This window comes from Salvelinus alpinus, chromosome 7 (assembly GCF_045679555.1).
Source record: "Salvelinus alpinus chromosome 7, SLU_Salpinus.1, whole genome shotgun sequence".
NCBI lineage: Eukaryota > Metazoa > Chordata > Actinopteri > Salmoniformes > Salmonidae > Salvelinus > Salvelinus alpinus.
The window spans coordinates 22,655,836-22,680,061 of record NC_092092.1 but is presented as its reverse complement, the minus strand read 5'-3'; the positions used below and the strand labels follow the sequence as shown (position 1 = coordinate 22,680,061).

General features: G+C 44.2%; 1 protein-coding gene across 2 annotated transcripts in view; it reads right to left on the bottom strand.

The window, feature by feature from the left end:
• The window catches only part of pcnx2 (pecanex 2), a 29,115-nt gene extending 16,173 nt beyond the window's left edge, over window positions 1-12,942 (bottom strand). The window contains exons 1-20 of one of the 2 annotated variants that reach the window (XM_071409449.1): window positions 12,566-12,942; window positions 10,609-10,811; window positions 8,760-8,877; window positions 8,565-8,601; window positions 7,040-8,185; window positions 6,751-6,889; window positions 6,470-6,630; window positions 5,500-5,578; window positions 5,227-5,362; window positions 4,444-4,586; window positions 4,188-4,341; window positions 3,867-3,899; window positions 3,027-3,198; window positions 2,783-2,893; window positions 2,573-2,664; window positions 2,316-2,425; window positions 2,098-2,206; window positions 1,871-1,963; window positions 1,204-1,354; window positions 798-939 (exon numbers count right to left, since the gene is read on the bottom strand). In XM_071409449.1, coding sequence (XP_071265550.1) covers window positions 798-939; window positions 1,204-1,354; window positions 1,871-1,963; window positions 2,098-2,206; window positions 2,316-2,425; window positions 2,573-2,664; window positions 2,783-2,893; window positions 3,027-3,198; window positions 3,867-3,899; window positions 4,188-4,341; window positions 4,444-4,586; window positions 5,227-5,362; window positions 5,500-5,578; window positions 6,470-6,630; window positions 6,751-6,889; window positions 7,040-8,185; window positions 8,565-8,601; window positions 8,760-8,877; window positions 10,609-10,811; window positions 12,566-12,718 — 3,482 coding nt within the window. In that variant the 5' untranslated portion in view covers window positions 12,719-12,942. The remainder of the gene's footprint in view (window positions 1-797; window positions 940-1,203; window positions 1,355-1,870; window positions 1,964-2,097; window positions 2,207-2,315; window positions 2,426-2,572; window positions 2,665-2,782; window positions 2,894-3,026; window positions 3,199-3,866; window positions 3,900-4,187; window positions 4,342-4,443; window positions 4,587-5,226; window positions 5,363-5,499; window positions 5,579-6,469; window positions 6,631-6,750; window positions 6,890-7,039; window positions 8,186-8,564; window positions 8,602-8,759; window positions 8,878-10,608; window positions 10,812-12,565) is intronic. The other variant, XM_071409450.1, reaches the window with a different exon arrangement.
• Window positions 12,943-24,226: the final 11,284 nt, after the last annotated feature.

Sequence of the window (24,226 nt, the reverse complement as noted above, 5' to 3'; positions counted from 1 at the left end):
TATACATCACGGGATGTTAATTGCTTAATTAACTCATTGCATAATTAACAACACCTGTGTGGAAGCACCTAATTGTAATATACTTTGCAATGCTCATTTACTCAAGTGTTTCCGTTATTTTGGCAGTGACCTGTACATTAAGATTTATGTTGACATTTTAGGGTAATTACGTAAGCGAGACAGAGGCAAGTTTAAAGGATTTCATTCTGTCTACCTGCAAAGAGATTAACTTTACATTCCAAACTGAATGTTATACAGACTGAAAATGGTTCTTAGAAGACCTGGGTCAAATACATACACAGGTTGGCATTTATTGAGATGACTCATGTACTGAAGGCAGCTCTGCAGATTGGTCACTAGCTAGCACAACCACAAAGTCATAAAATCTGATTTTAAACGTAACCCTAACCTTAACCACACTGCTAACTCTAATGTCTAACCCTAACCTTAAATTAAGACCAAAAAGCACATTTTTGTTTTCATGAATTTTTATGATATCGACAATCAGTTGGCCTATCTAGTGGAAACCAATCAGTTCTGCCTCCAGGGCAAGCAAGACTCATGACAATACACGTCAACCTTCAATACATACGTCCAATACTTGGCATGCACTTGATTTAGTTAGCTTGGTACAATGGAACCACTGGAATAGTTCCAAAAGTGCAAACCCTAAATCACACCAAGCGTACATCAAATACTTTCAAATACTTTTGCATTTGACCCAGGTCTGGGTCTTGGTTCAGGGAAAGGAGGGAGTATGTTTTTTTTATTAAAAACTTTAGGAGAAAGGTACTTACTGGATGCCTAGCTTCTTGTGGTGACTGAGTGAGAATCCATCGTTGGTGAGCGCACTCAGAATGATGGCTGGGTAAACCACGTATTTCTCAAAACACAGCAGGCCCACGTAGAGACGCTCAAACCACATCAACTGAGCATCATCTGGAAAATGAAATCAACTTTAATCACAACACGCAAGAGCTGTTTCTTACTTTTGCAGTACTTGACAAATCCGTATAGATGAAAGCACGGGAGATAGGTCTTCCCCAACTAACTGAACCCACACGTGTATAGAACTATAGGCTATTAAATGTAGTCTTTCATCAAATTTGTACCAAAGAGTCAGAGATTCAAAAGGTCTACAGTAGGAAAGACTGCATTGTGTCACTTTTTTTTTTTTAAATAAACAATAAAGACAGGACTAACCTCTGGGTTCAAACTGGGAGTACTCATTGCTCTTTAGCACTGGGTGGGAGATCCAGAGCCAAGGGTGGTGCTTCCGTAACTGGGGTACGAGATAGTGGGTGACAAAGCCCACTGTCCCTGCCAGCGCATACAGTACTATGGTCACAAAGGGCTGTGGCGAGAAAGGAAGAGAAAAGGAGAGAGAGGAAGAGAAAGGGAGAGAGAGAGAAATGGAGAGAGAAATGGAGAGAGAGAGAGAGAGAGAGAGAGAGAGAGAGAGAGAGAGAGAGAGAGAGAGAGAGAGAGAGAGAGAGAGAGAGAGAGAGAGAGAGAGAGAGAGAGAGAGAGAGAGGAAAGAGAAATAGAGAGCAGGAGAGAGAGAGAAAGAGAGATGGAGAGAAAGAGAAAGGGATATAGCGGGAGAGAGAGAGAAAAGGGGAGAAAAAGGGATAGAGGGAGAGAAAGGGATAGAGAGGGAGAGAAAGGGATTTAAAGGGAGAGAGATGGAGAGAAAGGAGAGAGAGCGAGATGGAGAGAAAAGGGGGTTGACTGAATACTGAACCGATCAGATAACATTTTATTTATGACACCACAGTAATTATTTACTGATGAGACAACATTGCTTTACGACACAAACAACATTTATGACACATCGTTTAGGGATGGTGTTTGGATGTAGGTAACCCACCTTTAGGGACAGGAAGACAGTGCTTGAAGTAATAGCAAAAGTTAAAATGTAGGCAATGGAGCAGACCACAAGATCCGAAAGAAGAATCTCCTTCTGCAAAAGCAAATCATACAATATCACAATTGCGGAATATAATAATGTGTTAAAGTCAAACTTTTGTCCTGAAACAAAAACAGAGGACAGCATTTGAGTGGAAGTGGAGGAAACAATGCAAGTCTCTGACTTACCACTGAATTCATGAGCTTCTCTGGAAGAGGATCCTTGATGTCTTCTGAGTCTTCACCCTCTTCCTCACTGTCCACAAGAGTGGGCATCAGTTTGGACTTGATCAGAGACCTGTATGTACACAAAAAAAGGAGAATATCTTAGCCTTAGCACTAACAACTCTCATACAGTCAGCATGTTAGCAGGCATAACAATAGGAGCAGAAAAGCAGGCGGCTTACATCAGCACAGTCGGATCACTGCTCTGCCCACTCAGATGATAGGATAGAACCACCAGCAAGCCACAGAACCCAGAGAACAAGGCTGGGGTATGCTGTTCATCCCAGGGCTCCTTTAGAATAGAATAGAAATATTGATTTTTGTACCATTTCAAGCTCGACTAAACTGCCTCCGCAGCAACAAACTGTTCCGTCGCAGTGCAAAACATATCCTTCATGTAATCATACACGTCTTTACTCAATAATGAATTCATTCCTACCTTCAGAGCTCCAAAACAGAAACCATACAGCAAAGATAATGCTGTCAGACTACGGAATATACTGTACACTGCTGAGTGGAGTCCAGTTGCAGCTGACAAAGGAAGTGGAAACACAGGAATTAGGTTAAGGGCTAAGTTTATGGTGGTACAGTATGCATTCAGTTCATGACTATGAAGGTCAAGCAAAACAGAAAAGAGAGTGCTACTCACCTGTTCCACCAAAGAAATGAATGTCTATTTGTTCGAGAAGGTAAATCATAAAGGTGTTGATTTGTGGGAACAGGCCAACGAGAAATGTGATAGGAAAGCAGTAAGTGATGCCTGTCGAATATAGAACAGACAGGACTTTAGAACTATAAGCTTTTTAGAATGTCAAAATAAAATATAATCTAAAATTATTTAACAGAGATGACTGAAAAAAGGTAAAAGAAATGATTTATGGTATGTGACTTACCCACTAAAATGTCTCTCAGGAATTTGAGAGCATCTGCTAATACTATGGTGATGCCATATACAGTGGACACAGGCAGATCCTTCCTTCTTAACATCTGTTCTAGAATCCAAATAAGGCCACAGAAAATACAGAAATAAGCAGCCCGGCTGTAGGCAACAATCTGATTGTGTCCCTGGAAAACATCAAGAGGGGAGAGAAATGAAGCAGAGAAAGCCTTGAACCATCTAGTTTGAAAACATGTAAATACTAAACAACCAGTGAAAATGTAAAGGTAATTGCCTAAATAAAGGAAACACCAACATAAAGTGTCTCAATAGAGCGTTGGGCCAACAGAACAGCTTCAATGAATCTTGCCATAGATTCTACAAGTGTCTAGAACTCTATTGGATGGATGCGACACCATTCTTCAGCGAGAAATTCCATAATTTGATGTTTTGTTGATGGTGGTGGAAAAAACTGTCTCAGGCTCCGCTCCAGAATCTTCCATAAGTGTTCAATTGGATTGAGATCTGGTGACTGAGAATGCCATGGCATATGGTTTACATCGTTTTCATGCTCATCAAACCATTCAGTGACCACTCGTGTCCTGTGGATGGGGGTGTTGTCATCCTATGGGGGCATAACCACAGTAGCCAAAATAATGGCCTGCCCAGCATTTTTCTACATGACCCTAAGCATGAAGGGATGTTAATTGCTTAATTCACTCAGGAACCACACCTGTGTGAAAGCAACTGCTTTCAATATACTTTGTATCCCTCATTTAATCAAGTGTTTCCATTATTTTGGCAGTTACTTGTATCTTCACAGTATGCCTTTAGAATATGTTCCATACAGACTCACATGTGTTGGCGAGGCTGCATCAGGTTGGACACTCTGTAATACAAACAATTTGTTCAAAGTGTTATTAACGTGATTAACTGATATACAGTCAATGACTGACAGAGAAATGTGTTTCCATCAGCAATGTGTCAGATAAAAAGTACTTAGCTAAAGCTTAATTCCATTGTTACAGTGGAGTATGTGGTAGAGCATTGAAAATGGCACAGTATTATCACAGATCTGGTATCCTATCACTGATCTGAATTATGTCAACACAGATAAGCAACGGTTGTACGGTTGATTAAGCCTTATCCTTTGTTACAAAATAGATACCTTCCTTACCTTTAACAATGAGTACTGGCAGCTAGCTATGACCACGCAGAACTGGAAAACCCAGATGTCTTTGAAGCAGCCATGGTTCAGCAGGATGAATCCCAGGAAGGCCACCAGGAAAGCCAGGAACACAACTGCTATGTTCTCCACCACATCCTGGTTCCTGAGGAGAGAGAGCAAAGGTCAAAGTAAAGTCTCTGTTAACTAGTTGATCAATCGCTGAGAGATGGAAAAGGAAAGATAGAATGGGAGCTTTTTCTCTTACCTGTCCAATAGCGCCAACAAGGCGAGCCGGTCATACAATATGTTTACCCACTTCCCAGGAAAAAGCTTGAGCTTGTAGTACAGCTTACGAGAAGGCTTTTCCTGTGTGGAGGTCTCTGATGATTCATCAATCGAGTCCTCCTCCTGTCAGAGGTGGAATTCAGGTTGTAGTGTAAAATAAATCTCAATATCACTTTAATTGAACCCTTAGTCATAAGGGTTACATAACACTGACATAATAGATGTCTTAAACCGTCATGACTGTTAGTTTCGTCTCATAATAACTGACTACACGCTGTCATGACACAGATAATGTTTAGATCAGTTCTCATACAGCTACATTGTAAGTAATAATCATCAGTACATTTCACCCAGTGTATTTCCTGTGTGTGTGTGTTTGTGTGTGGTGTGTGTGTGTGTGGTGTGAACCATACATTGTGAATTAGGCGCTGAGAGGAACGATGTGCTATGTGATGTCTGAGCCAGGCAGGCAGTTTCTGTTCTGCTCACAGAGTCACTATAGTTTGATTAATGGCCAGCACTCTGATTTGCAGTGCTGCGTCTGAGCACCGCTTGGCCTTGGTTGCCTGCGTCCACTGTCTGGGATGGATAGGGGTTTATGGGTGGAGTGGAGAGAGGAGATGGGGATGAAAGAGTGGAGAGGCGGGGTGTAGTGACTTGGAAGATTTTGGGTGAGGGAAGGAGGGGAGGAATGGGTGGTGGGGGAAAAGGGATGGGGGAAAGGGGTTGAGGTGGAGGGGGGGGGGGGGGGGGGTGTAGTCACCTGGAAGATTTCAGGGTGAGTTCTCCGAGGCCGAAGCCTGTGTGAAGGGATGATGCGGCGCTGGAAGGGGCAGTCTGTATGTCCACCCGCCAGCCCGTCCTGGCACTCCGAGTTGGAGGAAGTAGACAGGAGATCACTGGGTACACGACAAGGTTCACATGTAAAAGCCCATGACGTTTAAAAACAACTCAAATGAAACATTGTCAAATGTAAATAGAACACAACAAGAACTTCATACAAATATTACATATTAAATAATTGAAGTTATAGTACCACATGTTGCCTGTGATAAGTTCAGCTCCGAGGGGTAGGTTTAGGGCTCTCTCAGCATACAGCTTACGAGGTCTGTCTCCTGGAATAGAGAGCAGACAGAACCTCACATTTAAAACACCTACCTGATATGACGTAAGTGATATACAGTATGTTACACTACAGTATGTTATACAATAGTTGGGCAATAATAGCACAGACAATTGACCCTTGGTTACTGTTGCAACCTCTGCCAACATTTTCCCGGGAAGCCCAATTTCCCATTGAACCACTGCCGAAATCTCCTCACAATGATCTCAAACTGTGTTTCTAATACACAATTAAATTAAATACAGACTACCCCTTGCTAATCAGGAAACTCTTGGGTATGTTGTGGTGGACTGTCATTACAATTGCTTCACGGGAACCTGGTAAAATTAAGTTTGTAGTGTAGCTTGCCACTGACTGGCTCTGAATTCACTGTCAGCAAGCAGTCAAAGCTATAACCACTTTTGGAGCCAATTAGTGGGTCATATCCTGATGTTGACAGCAGACGGGAGTTAGCTAGCTAACATACTGTACATTTTGAGAAAAACAGGTTATATTAAGTGGCTAGCTAGTGTTAGCAACGTTTGGTGGTCAATGTGACTTAGAGCTAGCTAACCAGCTGAACTAAACAAAAGTATAATTTCACATTTTAAAAAAATACTCCAACAGGCTCTGCATTTCAAGAATCGCAGTAGCAAGATACTATTCAATTATTTAGCCATTTAAACATTTATTTCTTGAAGAAAACGCTCAGTTTTCATGCGATTTAAACGGATGCTTGTCCGATGTATCGACAGTTGATATCCATTGAAGTGCTGCGATTGGTTAGCCAAAATTCTAGGGCGGAGATTATTGAAGGGTCAGTTCACTACCACATTATCCAGTGTTTGTAACCAGTTTGGAGACTTCAGTGAACTGATGCCGCACAACAATATTTTGCACTTACTGTGGACTGTATGGAACGTATAGGCGTCCTCCTTGTTGGTGGCCTCTGGTCTGCATATGACCTGGAGCATGGAGCTCTCTGACTGAGATGTTTGGGAGGGTAGGGAGTCGTAGTCTGGGTCTTTATCTCGGTCTGTCTGGGGACTGAGAGTAGAGGACAAACTATACAACGATTATATTAAAAAAATGCATTCATTTACAATAAAGATCAGATCAAATAACAAAATAAAGTAAATTGTGATGATGACCTTTTATATCTAAGAGACATTTGAAAAGGTTTACCTGTCTGGAGACACAATGGGGATCCGTGTTTCGGGGATGGTGTGGAGGGTGTCTGTTGTGGCCAGAGTATTGGGAGGGTTTGGCCGCTCCTGCTGTCTCTCTGGCTCTGTGTTATCCTCAATTTTTGCAGTGACGTCCTCTGCAAAAGCAACACTCATTTTCAATTTTACCAATAAAGAATGAGTAAAACAGCTATTTGCACAACAGAGACAATAGCTTCTCTCCTAAAATCTTAACTGTCTACATGTATATCATCATTATCTGACAACCTACATATACCTGGACCCACCTTCCTCCATGGCTCTGTCATCCTCATTTGTCACCTCCTCTGGTGGCTTTTCACTGCCACTGGCTCCCCTGGTGCTGTTGATGGACTCCAGCAGCGACACAAACTCCACAAAGTTGGACTCGTTGGGGATCTGGCCCTCCTTGGCCTCCAGGTCTGACTTGGATGAGGTCATGGTGGTCTGTTTATTCTGTGATCTGTCAGCAATGAGGACTGCATCCTTCCCGCTGTCCATGCTCAGGCCTCGCACGTGTGTCCTGCCCCCCGGGCCGTACTTCCTGAACATAGACGGGATTCGCAGGAAGCCATCTGCATCCACATTGAGGTCCGGAGGGTCGTTCTCGTCAGGGTGGGAGTGGACATCGATGCCAGAGGAGCTGTTGTCGGCTGTGGTCAACTGGGGGCTGGGGTGTTCCAGGTCTGCCTCATTGTACTCTATGTCCCGGCAGTCCAGAGCGGCAGAGTCAGCGCTCATCAACTCTTTGGTGATCTGGCCGTCTGGGCTTGGGGTCTGCAGCTGAGCAGAGTCAGCCTCAGATAAGGGTTCCCCTTCATTCTCTGCACCACTCCGTTCATCATCCTCAGGTGAGTCAAAGGTGATAACAGGGATTTTGATGAGGCAGTCGCCAGCAGCCCCTCCATGGGGGTCGATGCCCATCTGTGCCTGGGCAGACTCCAGGATGCTCTGTTTGACCGACTCCTCCAGTTCCGCAGCCGTCTGGGCATCACAGCTCATGGTGATGATGATCTTGACCATGTCGTTCTCATCCAGGCGGGCTGATGGGCCAGAGTTGTCCACAAAGACAACAGCGATCTCATCTGAGCAGTATGTCTCCTCTGGCTGGTCATTCTGAGGAGGAGGTGGGAGGGGGTCATCACGCTCCTGAATGATCTCTAGAGAGTTGTTGTTGGGGTCCTGTTGCGGCTGTTTCTCCTGCTTTGTCTCATCTGTGCTTTCTTCATCACTCCCCTTGGAGGAGGGCAGTCCCTCATCAGCAATCTCCCTATCAGCCACATGCTTCTGCTCCCCCAGCAGGAGAGGGGCAGCCTGGTCAGGGTTGGGGCTAGACAGGTCCTCTGGGGAGAGCTCTTGCTCAGGCTGTAGGCTCACTCTGGGTTGTTTCTCCTTGGGGATACTGTCACTCTGGGCTGCAACAGATATATTAATGTTACAAAGAGCATATTGACAGGAATTTAGAATGGCTCATAAATGAAAGAAAAAAAACGTCTCAGTCTTTACAAGTTCTTCTCTTAACTAACAATAAAGAATATAGATCTTCTCAGCAACACTTTGCAAAACCAACATTATGTGAGAATATTTATTGGAAGCTGACAACATGCTTATCTGAGCATATTTGAAGCAATAATGTGCTAGGCTAGCATAATGAGTAGTAATCATTTTATCACTACATCCACACAATGCATTCCAGGAAGAGCATTTTATTCTCACAGTGAGATTTGAAAATAGAAAACCCATTTCTATAGGGGGGAATCCGACCAGTGTTAAAAATATAGGAGAGTACAGTACCTTCAGTATTCTTTAAGTCTTCTGATTTTGGGCCCTCCTGTAAGGGCAAAAGATATGGATGATGATGAATAGAAAAATGGGGGGGGGGGGGGGGCAGTGCTCATTCACATCTTAGCTTTAACTCAAAAATGTCTATTCCATAATATAATATAGTAGTAGAATGGAGCTTGAGGGTAGTTATAATAGTACACTAACCACACCAATCAACCCAGGGTCTGTTTCTGTCTGTTTCACTGTAACCTGGATGACTGGACTCGGCCTGTTTCTCGTCAACATTGTCATGGCAACACTGTCAGGAACCGTGCTGCTTTTCCTATTTGGAAAGACGTAGAGTATGTGGTCATCTGTGGTAGTTCATTTATCAAAGGATGACATCATGTTTTTCAAGACAAAAGCACTACCCAAAAGAGACATTCTATTGTGCATTTGGAAAGTATTCAGACCCCTTGAATTTTTCCACATTTTGTTACGTTACAGCCTTATTCTAAAATGGATTGAATTGTTTTTTTCCTCATCAATCTACAAAGCAAAAAATAAAAAAATTGTGCAAATTTATATTTAAAAAAACAACATATCACATTTAATTATTCAGACCCTTTACTCAGTACTTTGTTGAAGCACCTTTGGCAGCGATTACAACCTTGAGTCTTCTTGGGTATGACGCTACAAGCTTGGCACACCAGTATTTGGGGAGATTCTCCCATTCTTCTCTACAGATCCTCTCAAGCTCTGTCAGGTTGGATGGGGAGCATCGCTGCACAGCTAATTTCAAGTCTCTCCAGAGATGTTCGATAAGGTTCAAGTCCAAGCTCTTGCTGGGCCACTCAAGGACATTCAGAGACTTGTCCCGAAACTACTCCTGCGTTGTCTGGGGTGTATGCTTAGGGTCGTTGTCCTGTTGGAAGGTGAACTTTCACCTCAGTCTGAGGTCCTGAGCACTCTGGAGCAAGTTTTCATCAAGGATATCTCTTTGCTCCATTCATCTTTCCCTTGATCCTGACTAGTCTCTCAGTCCCTGCCGCTGAAAACCTTCCCCACAGCATGATGATGCTGCCACCACCATGCTTCACCGTTGGGATGGTGCCAGATTTCTTCCAGGCGTGACGCTTGGCATTCAGGCCAAAGAGTTCAATCTTGATTTCATCAGACCAGAGAATCTTGTTTCTCATGGTCTGAGAGTCCATTAGGTTTCTTTTGGCAAACTCCAAGCGGGCTGTCATGTGCCTTTACTGAGGAGTGGCTTCCATAAGGCCACTCTACCATAAAGGCCTGATTGGGGGAGTGCTGCAGAGATGGTTGTCCTTCTGGAAGGTTCACTCATCACCACAGAGGAACTCTGGAGCTCAGTCAGAGTGACCATCGGGTTCTTGATCACATCCCTGACCAAGGACCTTCTCCCCCGATTGCAGTTTGGCCGGACGGCCAGCTCTAGGAAGAGTCTTGGTGGTTCCAAACGTCTTCCATTTAAGAATGACGGAGGCCACTGTGTTCTTGTGGACCTTCAATGCTGCAGAAATGTTTGGTACCCTTCCCTAGATCTGTACCTCGACACAATCCCGTCTCGGAACTCTACAGACAATTCCTTCGACCTCATGGCTTGGTTTTTGCTCTGACACGCATTGTCAACTGTGGGACCTTATATAGACAGGTGTGTGACTTTCCAAATCATGTCCAATCAATTGAATTTACCACAGGTGGAATCCAATCAAGTTGTAGAAACATCTCAAGGATGATCAATGGAAACAGGATGCACCTGAGCTCAATTTCGTGTCACATAGCAAGGAGTCTGAATACTTATGTAAATATGGTATTTCTGTTTTTTATTTTTTTTATATTTGCAAAAAATTATAAAAACCTGTTTTCACTTTCTCATTATGGGATATCGTGTGTAGATTGATGAGGTAAAACATAATTTAATCAAGTTTAGAACAAAGCTGTAATGTAACAAAATGTGTAATAAGTCAAGGGGTCTGAATACTTTCCGAATGGACTGTATACTTTGGATTATATTTGTCATACATTTTGTTTTTATAAACAGGCTCACCTTAATTTAGCAGCAAGACATGAATCTGACGCGTTGCTTTTATTCTCTGCACCTTGGATGACATCAGAGAGACTGCTTGGGGGCACAACGTCACCTTTATCAAACATCACATGAAGGCGATAGTTGACCATCTTTATCGTGATGAAGAAGATGGTGACTGAGGTGCAGTATATACTAAGTGCCATGGTGGTGGGCGGAAGAGCCTGAGGATAGAACACACAAACTCCCTCAATATCTCAAAACACATATCCTGACAATAAAATAATCTCCCATTAAAAAAAATGGTAATCTTCTTCATCACAGAGTGCATCCCAACCTTTCCTCAATAATATGATAACTAGTCTCAAATTAAGTCTGAAACACAACACCAAAGCAGCTATTTGGGACTGCAATATTATGCTCAAACAGCCAAGAGCGACACTGAAAGAAAAACTATTGTCTGAGGATGATCTGAATGAAAAGTCAATGCTCCGACCATATAATGTAGTCATGTGGCCACTCAGCTACATACTGAGATGAGTGAGTCATCAGAGGAATCAACCAACCTGTCACTAGAAACAAATATGTGCATTAGCCATGGTGTTCATTTATGTGGAAACACAGGTATGCTATAGGCCTACATGAAATTATGAACAGTAAAACCGTGGGCTTGTGACTTGCTCTGATCTATAATTCAGAGGAACTGTCAGCCTAAGGGATATCATACGTTTTGTGCTTAGCTCCTTGTCATCAAACCCTGAGGACCAAGTCCAAAAAATTCATAATCACACAATAACATTGTATTCAATTTGTATTTTATTTTACCTTTATTTAACTAGGCAAGTCAATCAATTAAGAACAAATTCTTATTTAAAATTACAGCCTATTTTATTGTCAAGTAATATATCAACCAAAAACAATTAATTGACAAGAGCTATTTCTATATTATTTGTATAAAAACATATATCGATATCTATTTTCTGAGAAATCGAGCGTATGGAAATTCAGGCCCTTATGAAGTGACACAATATCACATTCTGTGGTATAGGGAATAAAATAAGAACTTGAAATAGAGGACAAAACTAATCTCCTTGAAATGGGTTAGTGGTGGGACAATATTACACCATTACATAAGAATGACAGTCCTTCATCACTTTAACATCTGCACAAATAATCAGAAGGCTTTTGGTCTTCAGAGTAGCTCATACTGTATGTCGTTTGACCTTTTTTATCAAGTTATTTATAGATAAACTCTGAAACAAGCGTTGTGGGTTTTTTCTTAAATGAATATTAATTGAAACTTTTCCTTTATTTAACCAGACAATAGGCCATATTCTGAAACATAGTAGGCCTATTCTGTACAACAAATAGCATAGAATTCTTGAAATGAAAATACATTCAATTCCATTACAATGGAAATAAAGTGACACATTAAAGAGACCACAACCACAACATTTGGTGCCGGAAATAATTTTTTATAGGCTATCTTGACCAAATTAAACCAAACCCAAACAGCATCATTAATGACGTAGGACTACTAGCCACTAAAATAAATTGATCAAATGCAGATGAGTGCGTGCTGTAGGCTATACTATCACATCCAAACGGCAGAGAAAGGTTAGGTGTGCCGCCGTTTGTCTTTGTGAACGCTGTGTAGGCTACCTACAGTCAGTGTTACAATGCCTGGACTTTTCTGCTTTTTCATCACTGTGGCAGCCATGCGTTCCATCACTGTGCTACATACTAGCCTACAGCATGCAGAGAAAAATGCGACCATTCCATTTTCTGCCAATACAATTAATAAATAAGCGGAAACGTTTCAGTGCTGAGGATAAAAATATCACTGTAAATCAAATATGAGAACGGAATGTTGCTCCAAGAGAACCGTGTTTGTAAATGAAAAGGGCGCTTAGTGATGCGGCGCACTAAACCTTATAGCCAACACAAGATCTGGGCCTTCGATTGAATTTATACTCACCAAATGTAGTGATAGTGGCAACATAAGAAGGAACATCCACAAATAGAGGTGACAGGAGTTATTGAATGTGTTCTGGTCCGGGTCATGGTACCAACCTCCGGTCAATGATGCCCAAACCCCCTGACGCAGAGTCTGTACCAGTTGCGAGCCCATCCTCCTCAACTGCAATAGATTCGTATCACGATGGTCAAATGCATATGTGGCCCATATACTACGTTGTTACCATGTTGAAACTATAGCCCTACTGGCTCTATCAAGCTATCATTCGCAATTTACTCGCGCATCATTTCATCCAAATGTCAGATCTCACATGGTGCGGACAGCTCTCTCTCATCCTCTCTTCATCTCTACCTCCGTCGGTCCAGATGAATTATGCATATAAACCCTGGATTGCTGATGCTATGTATTGTCTATTGTGTGGCTTTGAAGCCACCGGTCGGCCATATTGGCCCTCCCCGGTAGGCGCGGTCTTCCATAGGAATGAATGGAATTCTACAGTATTTCAATTAAATGTTTCAAGGACAAAATAACATGTATGTAGGTATACTTTTTTGTAGTGGAGACAGTAACATTAGTACAACAACAACAACAACAACAAATGTTTTTTATGTTTAGCTCACATAATATAATTCAAAAGTGTGCATTAAGGTGTCTGTAATAGAATACACGTGTCTAAAACGAATGTAGACATTAATACATGCATCTCTATCGCTTCCAAAATATATTTTTTTACGATGGAGGAGTACCAAGATGGCTGCGCGATGGCTTCAATACAGCGCCCCTTGTTAGTCATCCAGGGTTTGTACACATCACTGGTCCAGATGCGCAGCTCGTGAGAGAGCACCAGCAGCAGCCACTCCTCCAGCTATACGGTGCTGCATCACTAAAACTAAACCCTCATGCGGTTTATGAGCTGATCCTGAATTGAATCGACCTTATGGTTATTGACATCGTTTCACATTTATAATTGACTCTAAGTAAAAATAAATAAAAAATGTTTCTCTATTCATTGGGACTGATATTATATATTTAAAAAAATATTATTGAAAGAAAAAAGTATCATCTTGGTGATTGAATGTAATAGATAGGCCACGAATCATGCAAGTCCCCATCGAACATGACAATAACAGTAGCCTTTGTCAAAACTCACAAACAAAACGTGTCCTGCTGATCAGTGGAAATTTTACAGGCCCTCAAAAATGTGAAAAAAACAGCTATTTACAAGTAATAGTTAAAAAATATGGTCTTAAAAGGTTAATAAATAGGCCTTGTTGTGGAAAATTCGAGCCAAAGATTAGGCAGAGACTAATTTAAAATGATAATAGTGAATCTTTAATACATATGAGCAGCTGGAAGGTAGATCCCCCTCTGATTGCAGTCAGGGAAAGAGCTTGAAGAATAAATGGTTACATGTTCCTTATATAGTGGGAGGTGATAATACTATCATATTGTTTACACAACAGTTCTTTTATACAAGCAACAGTTCAAGAACACAATAGCCTCATGTTAAGGTGTAGTGATAACAGAATTCTATGAAAGGCATATTACAGTCCAACACAGAACAATAACATAACGCTTGAGAAGATACAACAGCTCACCCCAATTCTGTCACAACAATTCCCCCTTTGATGCTATGGAAACCATAAGCATCACCATACATGATATATCTGAGCTGTTGTCAGACAGAACTTAAAACCTTCTGGTTTCTGGGAAATTGGCATTTTACACAGAAAGGGGTGGTCTGAATGGAACTCCTGAAAGGTAACTTTATAATAATAATCTGGAGAAAAGGGGAGGTTCGTAGGGATCGGGGTCATTTCCAATAGGGCAATCTGAATACCCAATGAAGGGTGAAACAGTGGCCAGATCCGTCAGGTCATTTAAGTTCGCTTCTGTGGTCATGAACATCTGGTGGGGAGGAGATACTGCTGTGTGCTCAGAACAAGACACCACTGCAAGCTCCTACTGGCCTCCTTCAGCCAGTACCTGTCCCTCATCATCCCTGGTCCCATATCTCTCTGGACTTTGTCACTGAGCTCCCTCCGTCTGATGGCAACACTGTCATTCTGACGGTAGTGGACCGGTTCTCCAAGGCCGCCCATTTCATCCCTCTCCCTAAACTACCCTCTGCCAAGGAGACGGCCCAGCTTATGGTGCAGCACGTCTTCCAGATCCATGGACTCCCGGTGGACATGGTCTCCGACCGTGGTCCTCAGTTCTCATCTCAGTTCTGGAAAGCGTTTTGCACCCTTCTTGGGTCGTCAGCCAGCCTGTCCTCCGGATTCCATCCCCAATCCAACGGCCAGTCGGAGCGAGCTAACCAGGACCTAGAAACGACCCTAAGATGCCTGGCCTGAACCAACCCCACTACCTGGAGCCGACAACTGGTCTGGGTGGAGTATGCCCGGAACACCCTTTTCCCCGGTCTCTGTTTTTTCCTAGCCCTCCTGGTTTTGACCCTTGCCTGTCCTGACACTGTATCTGCCTGCCTGACCACTCTGCCTGGTCTGACCTCATGCCTGCCTATCCCTTTGTACTGTCTGGACTCTGACCTGTTCACTGATCCCCTGCCTGTCCTGACCTCGAGCCTGCCTATCGCCTGGTACTGTTTGGACTCTGACTTGGTTTATGAATTCTCACCTGTCCCCGACCTGCCTTTTGCCTACCCCTTTTGGTATAATAAATATCGGAGCTCAACCATCTGCCTGCCTCCTGTGTCTGCATTTGGGTTTCGCCTTGTGCCCTTATATGTACTTTCTGTCCCTGGGACATCAACTAGTCAAAATATGAAATCTGCTAGGGCCTTCACAAAGTTGGTGCCATCTTATCAGCTCTTTCTTGTTTTTCTACAGTCCGTGTACTAAAACATTTATTTGGATCTACTCACTTCAATTTTGGACAGTGTTCTACGTAATTGAAACAGATTATTGTTTTTAGATTACATTACCTTCTTACTTAAATCACTGATATTATTCAACCTCTATCAAATTTATAAATAATAATATTGGAAATTATTATTCATACCTCTGTTCCAAATGTTCCCACTGTGTCCCTTACAGCCTGAGTTCAGTGAGTACCACTCACTTTCACTGGTGCCTTATCTATGGGTCCACAGGAAGCTTATCTTGAACCCAAACACCAAATGGCGGCCTCTATTTTAATATCAGTCCCAAGCTCAAACCCTCTGTTCGCTTAGGTGCATAATAAAACCAAACAATGGCAACCAAATGCTTTTCACACTTGTATTCGTCATGTGACCTTGTATTGAAACCTTAGCTTCTCCATATTACTAAGATATTGCATTATTAGAGTGCTATCTCAAGCCACTAATAACATACAGTATTACCATTCACCATACTGTCAGCACTCATTCAATTTGACATCAACTGAAAGATCATGATTAACATGAATTTTTCCATTTTGCTTTCTTTATCACTGTCTTTGTTACTTTCACTAGTCTCCGTATTTGTTTCCTTCAACTAGGACCCTTTACTCTTTCCAATAGGAAAGCCCTCTCAATCACTTCTCTGAATACACATGGATCACTCTCAAACAATGTTCTGCTCTCACCCCTATTGTACCTAGAGCTACAAACAAAAAGGTTAACAAAAATAAAATAAAAAAAACATGATAAGTTCTGTTCACCGGGATGCCATTGCTCCCTTTTACTTTTCCTTATTGGAAGGCATTGTTCGTATTTGAGTGAATATCCAATTTCCGTTGGATAATTACTTTCTGTTTCACACTCATTAAATGTCTATTTTGAGATTAATATGTAATGCGCCAAAATTCTGAATACATCAGCCAATTCAGAAGGAGGGGAGAGAAACTTTGGAGGGAGCTTCCTTTTTAAGGTAGCTGTCGAGACTATAGTTTCTTTTTAGGATCAAAATGTATTATAACTGGACTAGCACTGCCTATCAGTCCACTGACATTGGAGTGGTCTGTCCATAATGAGTCTGGAACTTGAGACAGAGACAGTTTCCCTCTCCGTTTCGGGGAGAGGTTCAATTTCCCTACTCATGAATTGGTTTAGAATTTCATTGTTAGGGATATCAACAAAAACTTAAATCGGTAGTACAATAAATTGTAGCATTTAGTGTTGTCAGCAAGTCTCTTTCCAGTAAATTAAATGTTTGAGTGGTTGAATATAGGAAATCCTGTTCAACGTTTACTGGTCCTATAGAACAGGGCATGGGTTTTGTTTCAAAATGTACTACCGGGGTGGAGGAAATCCCATAAGCGGTTACAGTTTTATTGATTAGGGGTAAGTCAAGTCCAGTTTCTTCACTAAAGGTGGATGTAGTTGCACCCATATCTACCAACATAGGAATTTATTTTCCCTGTATTTTTACCATAATGTTTGGGCCAGATTGGTCCACCTTTACCTGTGGGCATTACTGTATCAAGGATGTTATTTCCCCTGAGGGATGTCCCTATTGTGGCTGGTTATTCCTTTCCCGCATTTCTTGTATTTTTGAGCATTCACTTCTTCAGTGATTGGGGTCGTGACAATAGAAGATGCCTTTATCTCCATTCCTATTCCTATCCCTCTCTCTATCCCCCCTAGCTGCTCCATTGTTACAACCCCTGCCACACCCAGACCCATGGCTGCAACCCCCGTCCCCTGCTTCGACCGCGGCCCCCAGGTTGAAAAAGCTCCTGTCATGTTAAACTGTAGCTGATGGTCAGTTTTGGTGGATTTATGTTTAATAGTTCCCATGCAATGCTGAAGTAGGATAGTAACTTCCGGTAGGGTTTTAGCTTGCCAACCTGGAGTAATTTGGTTGAGTATCTCAGAGACCTTGGAAACCCACACACATAATTGTCACGACTTCCACCGAAGTTGTTCCCTCTCCTTGTTCGGGCGGTGTTCGGCGGTCAGAGCCCACTCCTACCCAGTGTCCGGTTGGGCGTAAGTATGTTCCGTTCGATGTCCGCAATCGTTTGATCTGCTGGGCCCACACTTCACCCTCCTCTGGTCATCCTGGCATCGGTCGGACAGTGCGCTGTCTTGCTGGGAAGTACTGGTGGCCCACGTTAGCCAAGGACGTGAGGGTTTATGTGTCCTCCTGTTCGGTGTGCGCACAATGCAAGGCACCTAGACACCTGCCCAGAGGGAAATTACAACCACTTCCCGTTCCACAACGACCGTGGTCACACCTCTCGGTGGATTTCCTGACGGATCTTCCACCCTCGCAGGGTAACACCACGATCCTAGTTGTTGTGGATCGGTTTTCTAAGTCCTGCCGTCTCCTTCCTTTGCCCGGTCTCCCTACGGCTCTACAGACTGCGGAGGCCCTGTTCACCCACGTATTCCGGCCTGAGGATATCGTTTCTGATCGGGGTCCCCAATTCACGTCTAAAGTCTGGAGGGCGTTTATGGAGCGCCTGGGGGTCTCGGTCAGCCTTACCTTAGGTTTTCACCCCGAGAGCAACGGGCAGGTGGAAAGAGTCAACCAGGAGGTGGGTAGGTTTCTGCGGTCCTATTGCCAGGACCGGCCGGGGGAGTGGGCGGTGTTTCTCACCTGGGCAGAGATGGCTCAAAACTCCCTCCGCCACTCCTCCACTAACCTGTCACCTTTTCAGTGTGTGCTAGGTTACCAGCCGGTCCTGGCACCATGGCATCAGAGCCAGATCGAGGCTCCTGCGGTGGATGAATGGTTTCGGCACTCAAAGGAGACATGGGACGCTGCCCATGTGCGTCTGCAAAGGGCCATCAGGCGGCAGAAGATGAGTGCCGACCGCCACCGCAGTGAGGCCCCGGTGTATGCACCGGGGGATCGGGTCTGGCTCTCGACCCGAAACCTGCCCCTTCACCTGCCCTGCCGGAAGCTGGGTCCGCGGTTTGTGGGGCCATTCAAAGTCCTGAGGAGACTAAACGAGGTTTGCTATAGGTTACAGCTCCCCCCTGATTACCGTATTAACCACTCGTTCCATGTGTCTCTCCTCAGACCGGTGGTGGCTGGTCCACTCCAGCAGTCTGAGGTGCGGGAGGTTCCTCCGCCCCCTCTGGACATCGAGGGGGCCCCGGCGTATACAATGCGAGCCATCATGGACTCAAGGCGTCGGGCGAGAGGCCTTCAGTACCTCGTGGAGTGGGAGGGGTACGGCCCGGAGGAGAGATGCTGGGTACCGGTGGGGGACATCCTGGACCCATCGTTACTCCAGGAATTTCACCGACTCCATCCTGATCGCCCTGCGTCTCGTCCCCCGGGTCGTCCCCAAGGCCGGTGTCGGCACGCTGCTGGGGCCGCGCGTCAAGGGGGAGGGGGGGGGGGTACTGTCACAACTTCCACCGAAGTTGTTCCCTCTCCTTGTTCGGGCGGTCGACGTCACCGGTCCATGTTTCATTTTTCCTTTTGTTTTGTCTGTTTACACACCTGGTTCCCATCTCATAATTATGTTCCTTATTTAACCCTCTGGTTTCCCTTTCTATTTTGTGCGTGATTGTCTTTCGTGTATTCCGGTGTGTTGTATTTTGAGTCCTGTTTTGTCCTTGTTTGGAACGGGATTTTGTTACGTTTTGGATTGAGTAAATCAGTGATTGTTACTCTTACCTGTGTCCTGCGCCTGACTCCTTCGCTATCTTTTAGATAGACTCTGACAATAATGCTGATACCAGGGGGCCTGTTAACCCCCTCCGCATCAGACGCCATTCCAGAGTGCTTGAAAAAACAAGTCTCTCATTCTGATCGAAAAACCATGGGCATCTTCACCATCATTCAAAACACAGGATGTAAGTTTGGTCCAATCTACTCGAGTAGGATAGCAGTGTAACACTACTGTTGTTAGGGCTTCTGTTTTCAGTGGAGGACACAAAACCACTGGTGGTGGTCGTTGAGGCTGTGTAACGGGAACTGAGGGAGGGGCCAATGTATCGGTACATTTAGAGGGTATATCACCTATGATTTCTAATTGTTTTCTTAGTCCCCTATTGTTACACCAAATCACTTCAATTTTTATTGTTTTCTCCAGGTTTTTGTATTGTTACTTAATCAAATCTCTAGTAACCCATTATACACACATTTATAAAATCTCTATTAACCCATCATACACACATTTATCACTTCATCTCTCTTTTTCCACGCTTCAAGATTGCTTCGATCACGTGGACTGGGATATGTTCCGCATAGCGTCGGACAATAACATTGATGAATACGCTGATTCGGTGAGTGAGTTTATTAGCAAGTGCATCGGTGATGTTGTACCCAAAGCAACTATTAAAACCTTCCCCAACCAGAAACCGTGGATTGATGGCATCATTCGTGCAAAACTGAAAGCGCGAACCACTGCTTTTATTCAGGGCAAGGCGACCAGAAACATGACTGAATACAAACAGTGTAGCTATTCCCTCCGCAAGGCATTCAAACAAGCTAAGCGTCAGTATAGAGACAAAGTAGAGTCGCAATTCAACGGCTCAGACACGAGAGGTATGTGGCAGGGTCTACAGTCAATCACGGACTACAAAAAGAAAACCAGCCCCATCGCTAACCACGATGTCCTGCTCCCAGACAAACTAAATAACTTCTTTGCTCGCTTTGAGGACAATACAGTGCCAATGACACGGCCCGCTACCAAAACCTGCGGGCTCTCCTTCACCGCAGCCAACGTTAGTAAAGCATTTTAACGTGTTAACCCTCGCACGGCTGCCGGCCCAGACGGCATCCCCGGCCGCGTCCTCATAGCATGCGCAGACCAGCTGACTGGTGTGTTTACGGACATATTCAATCAATTCTTATCCCAGTCTGCTGTTCCCACATGCTTCAAGAGGGCCACCATTGTTCCAGTTCCCAAGAAAGCTAAGGTAACTGAGCTAAATGACTATCGCCCCGTAGCACTTACCTCCGTCATCATGAAGTACTTTGAGAAACTAGTCAAGGATCATATCACCTCCACCCTACCTAACACCCTAGACCCACTCCAATTTGCTTACCGCCCCAATAGGTCCACATGCGACGCAATCGCAATCACACTGCACACTGCCCTAACCCATCTGAATAAGAGGAATACCTATGCAAGAATGCTGTTCATCGACTATAGCTCAGTATTTTATTTTATATTATTTCACCTTTATGTAACCAGGTAGGCAAGTTGAGAACAATTCTCATTTACAACTGCGACCTGCCCAAGATAAAGCAAAGCATTTCGACACATATAACAACACAGAGTTACACATGGAGTAAAACAAACATACAGTCAATAATATACAATAGAAAAATAAGTCTATACACAATGTGAGCAAATGAGGTGAGATAAGGGAGGTAAAGGCAATAAATAGGCCATGGTGGCGAAGTAAATACAATACAGCAATTAAACACTGGAATGGTAGATTTGACAGTAGATGAGTGTGCAAAGTAGAAATACTGGGGTGCAAAGGAGCAAAATAAATAAATAAATAAATACATACAGTAGGGGAAGTGGTAGTTGTTTGGGCTATTTATAGATGGGCTATGTACAGGTGCAGTGATCTGTGAGCTGCTCTGACAGCTGGTGCTTAAAGCTAGTGAGGGAGATAAGTGTTTCCAGTTTCAGAATTTTTGTAGTTCATTCCAGTCAATGGCAGCAGAGAACTGGAAGGAGAGGGCGCCAAAGGAGGAATTGGCTTTGGGGGTGACAAGTGAGATATACCTGCTGCAACGCATGCTACGGGTGGGTGCTGCTATGGTGACCAGCGAGCAAAGATAAGGCGGGACTTTACCTAGCAGGGTCTTGTAGATGACCTGGAGCCAGTGGGTTTGGCGACGAGTATGAAGCGAGGGCCAGCCAACGAGAGCGTACAGGTCGCGGTGGTGGGTAGTATATGGGGCTTTGGTGACAAAACGGATGGCACTGTGATAGACTGCATCCAATTTGTTGAGTAGGGTGTTGGAGGCTATTTTGTAAATGACATCGCCGAAGTCGACGATCGGTAGGATGGTCAGTTTTACGAGGGTATGTTTGGCAGCATGAGTGAAGGATATTTTGTTGTGAAATGGGAAGCCAATTCTAGATTTAACTTTGGATTGGAGATGTTTTATGTGAGTCTGGAATGAGAGTTTACAGTCTAACCAGACACCTAGGTATTTGTAGTTGTCCACATATTCTAAGTCAGAACCGTGCAGAGTAGTGATGCTGGACGGGCGGGCATGGGCAGGCAGCGATCGGTTGAGGAGCATGCATTTAGTTTTACTTGTATTTAAGAGCAGTTGGAGGCCACGGAAGGAGAGTTGTATGGCATTGAAGCTCGTCTGGAGGGTTGTTAACACAGTGTCCAGAGAAGGGCCAGAAGTATACAGAATGGTGTCGTCTGCGTAGAGGTGGATCAGAGACTCACCAGCAGCAAGAGCGACATCATTGATGTATACAGAGAAGAGAGTCGGCCCAAGAATTGAACCCTGTGGCACCCCCATAGAGACTGCCAGAGGCCCGGACAACAGGCCCTCCGATTTGACACAGTGAACTCTGTCGGAGAAGTAGTTGGTGAACCAGGCGAGGCAATCATTTGAGAAACCAAGGCTGTTGAGTCTGCCGATGAGGATGTGGTGATTGACAAAGTCGGAAGCTTTGGCCAGGTCAATGAATACGGCTACACAGTATTGTTTCTTATCGATGGCGGTTAAGATATCGTTTAGGACCTTGAGCGTGGCTGAGGTGCACCCATGACCAGCTCTGAAACCAGATTGCATAGCGGAGAAGGTACGGTGGGATTCGAAATGGTCGCTGATCTGTTTGTTAACTTGGCTTTCGAAGACCTTAGAAAGGCAGGGTAGGATAGATATACTGTAGGTCTGTAGCAGTTTGGGCCAAGAGTGTCCCCCCCTTTGAAGAGGGGGATGACCACAGCTGCTTTCCAATCTTTGGGATTCTCAGACGACACGAAAGAGAGGTTGAACAGGCTAGTAATAAGGGTTGCAACAATTTCGGCAGATCATTTTAGAAAGAAAGAGTCCAGATTGTCTAGCCCGGCTGATTAGTAGGGGTCCAGATTTTGCAGCTCTTTCAGAACATCAGCTGACTGGATTTGGGAGAAGGAGAAATGGGGAAGGCTTGGGCGAGTTGCTGTGGGAGGTGCAGTGCTGTTGACCGGGGTAGGGGTAGCCAGGTGGAAAACATGGCCAGCCGTAGAAAAATGCTTATTGAAATTCTCAATTATAGTGGATTTATCGGTGGTGACAGAGTTTCCTATCCTCAGTGCAGTGGGCAGCTGGGAGGAGGTGCTCTTATTCTACATGGACTTTACAATGTCCCAGAACGTTTTTGAGTTTGTGTTGCAGGAAGCAAATTTCTGCTTGAAAAAGGTAGCCTTGGCTTTTCTAACTGCCTTTCTAACTACACGGGCACCCTCATAGATATCATCATAACCAACTTGCCCTCTAAATTCACCTCTGCTGTTTTCAACCAAGATCTCAGCAATCACTGCCTCATTGCCTGCATCCGTAATGGGTCAGCGGTCAAACGAACTCCACTCATCACTGTCAAACGCTCCCTGAAACACTTCAGCGAGCAGGCAATTCTAATCGACCTGGCCCGGGTCTTTTCATGGAAGTTAGAAACCAATTCTAACTTCCATGAAAAGTTGCATTTCACGGGGGCTGTTCGATGCTAATGCAGAACGCCACAGGATGTTCTTGTGTTGGTTAAGGGCAGTCAGGTCTGGAGAAAACCAAGGGCTGTATCTGTTCCTGGTTCTACATTTCTTGAATGGGGCATGCTTATTTAAGATGGTGAGGAAGGCATTTTTAAAGAATAACCAGGCATCCTCTACTGACGGGATGAAGTCAATATCCTTCCAGGATACCCGGGCCAGGTCGATTAGAAAGGCCTGTTCGCTGAAGTGTTTCAGGGAGCGTTTGACAGTGATGAGTGGAGTTCGTTTGACCGCTGACCCATTACGGATGCAGGCAATGAGGCAGTGATTGCTGAGATCTTGGTTGAAAACAGCAGAGGTGAATTTAAAGGGCAAGTTGGTTATAATGATATCTATGAGGGTGCCCGTGTTTACAGCTTTGGGGTTGTACCTGGTAGGTTCATTGATAATTTGTGGGAGATTGAGGGCATCAAGCTTAGATTGTAGGATGGCTGGGGTGTTAAGCATGTTCCAGTTTAGGTCACCTAGCAGCACGAGCTCTGAAGATAGATGGGGGGCAATCAGTTCACATATGGTATCCAGAGCACAGCTGGGGGCAGAGGGTGGTCTATAGCAGGCGGCAACGGTGAGAGACTTGTTTTTTGAGAGGTGGATTTTTTAAAGTAGAAGTTCAAATTGTTTGGGTACAGACCTGGATAGTAGGACAGAACTCTGCAGGCTATCTCTGCAGTAGATTGCAACACCGCCCCCTTTGGCCGTTCTATCTTGTCTGAAAATGTTCTAGTTAGGGATGGAGATTTCAGAGTTATTGGTGGTCTTCCTAAGCCAGGATTCAGACACGGCTAAGACATCCGGGTTGGCAGAGTGTGCTAAAGCAGTGAATAAAACAAACTTAGGGAGGAGGCTTCTAATGTTAACATGCATGAAACCAAGGCTTTTACGGTTACAGAAGTCATCAAAAGAGAGTGCCTGGGGAATAGGAGTGGAGCTAGGCACTGCAGAGCCTGGATTCACCTCTACATCGCCAGAGGAACAGAGGAGGTAGGATAAGGGTACGGCTAAAAGCTATGAGAATTGGACGTCTAGGACAT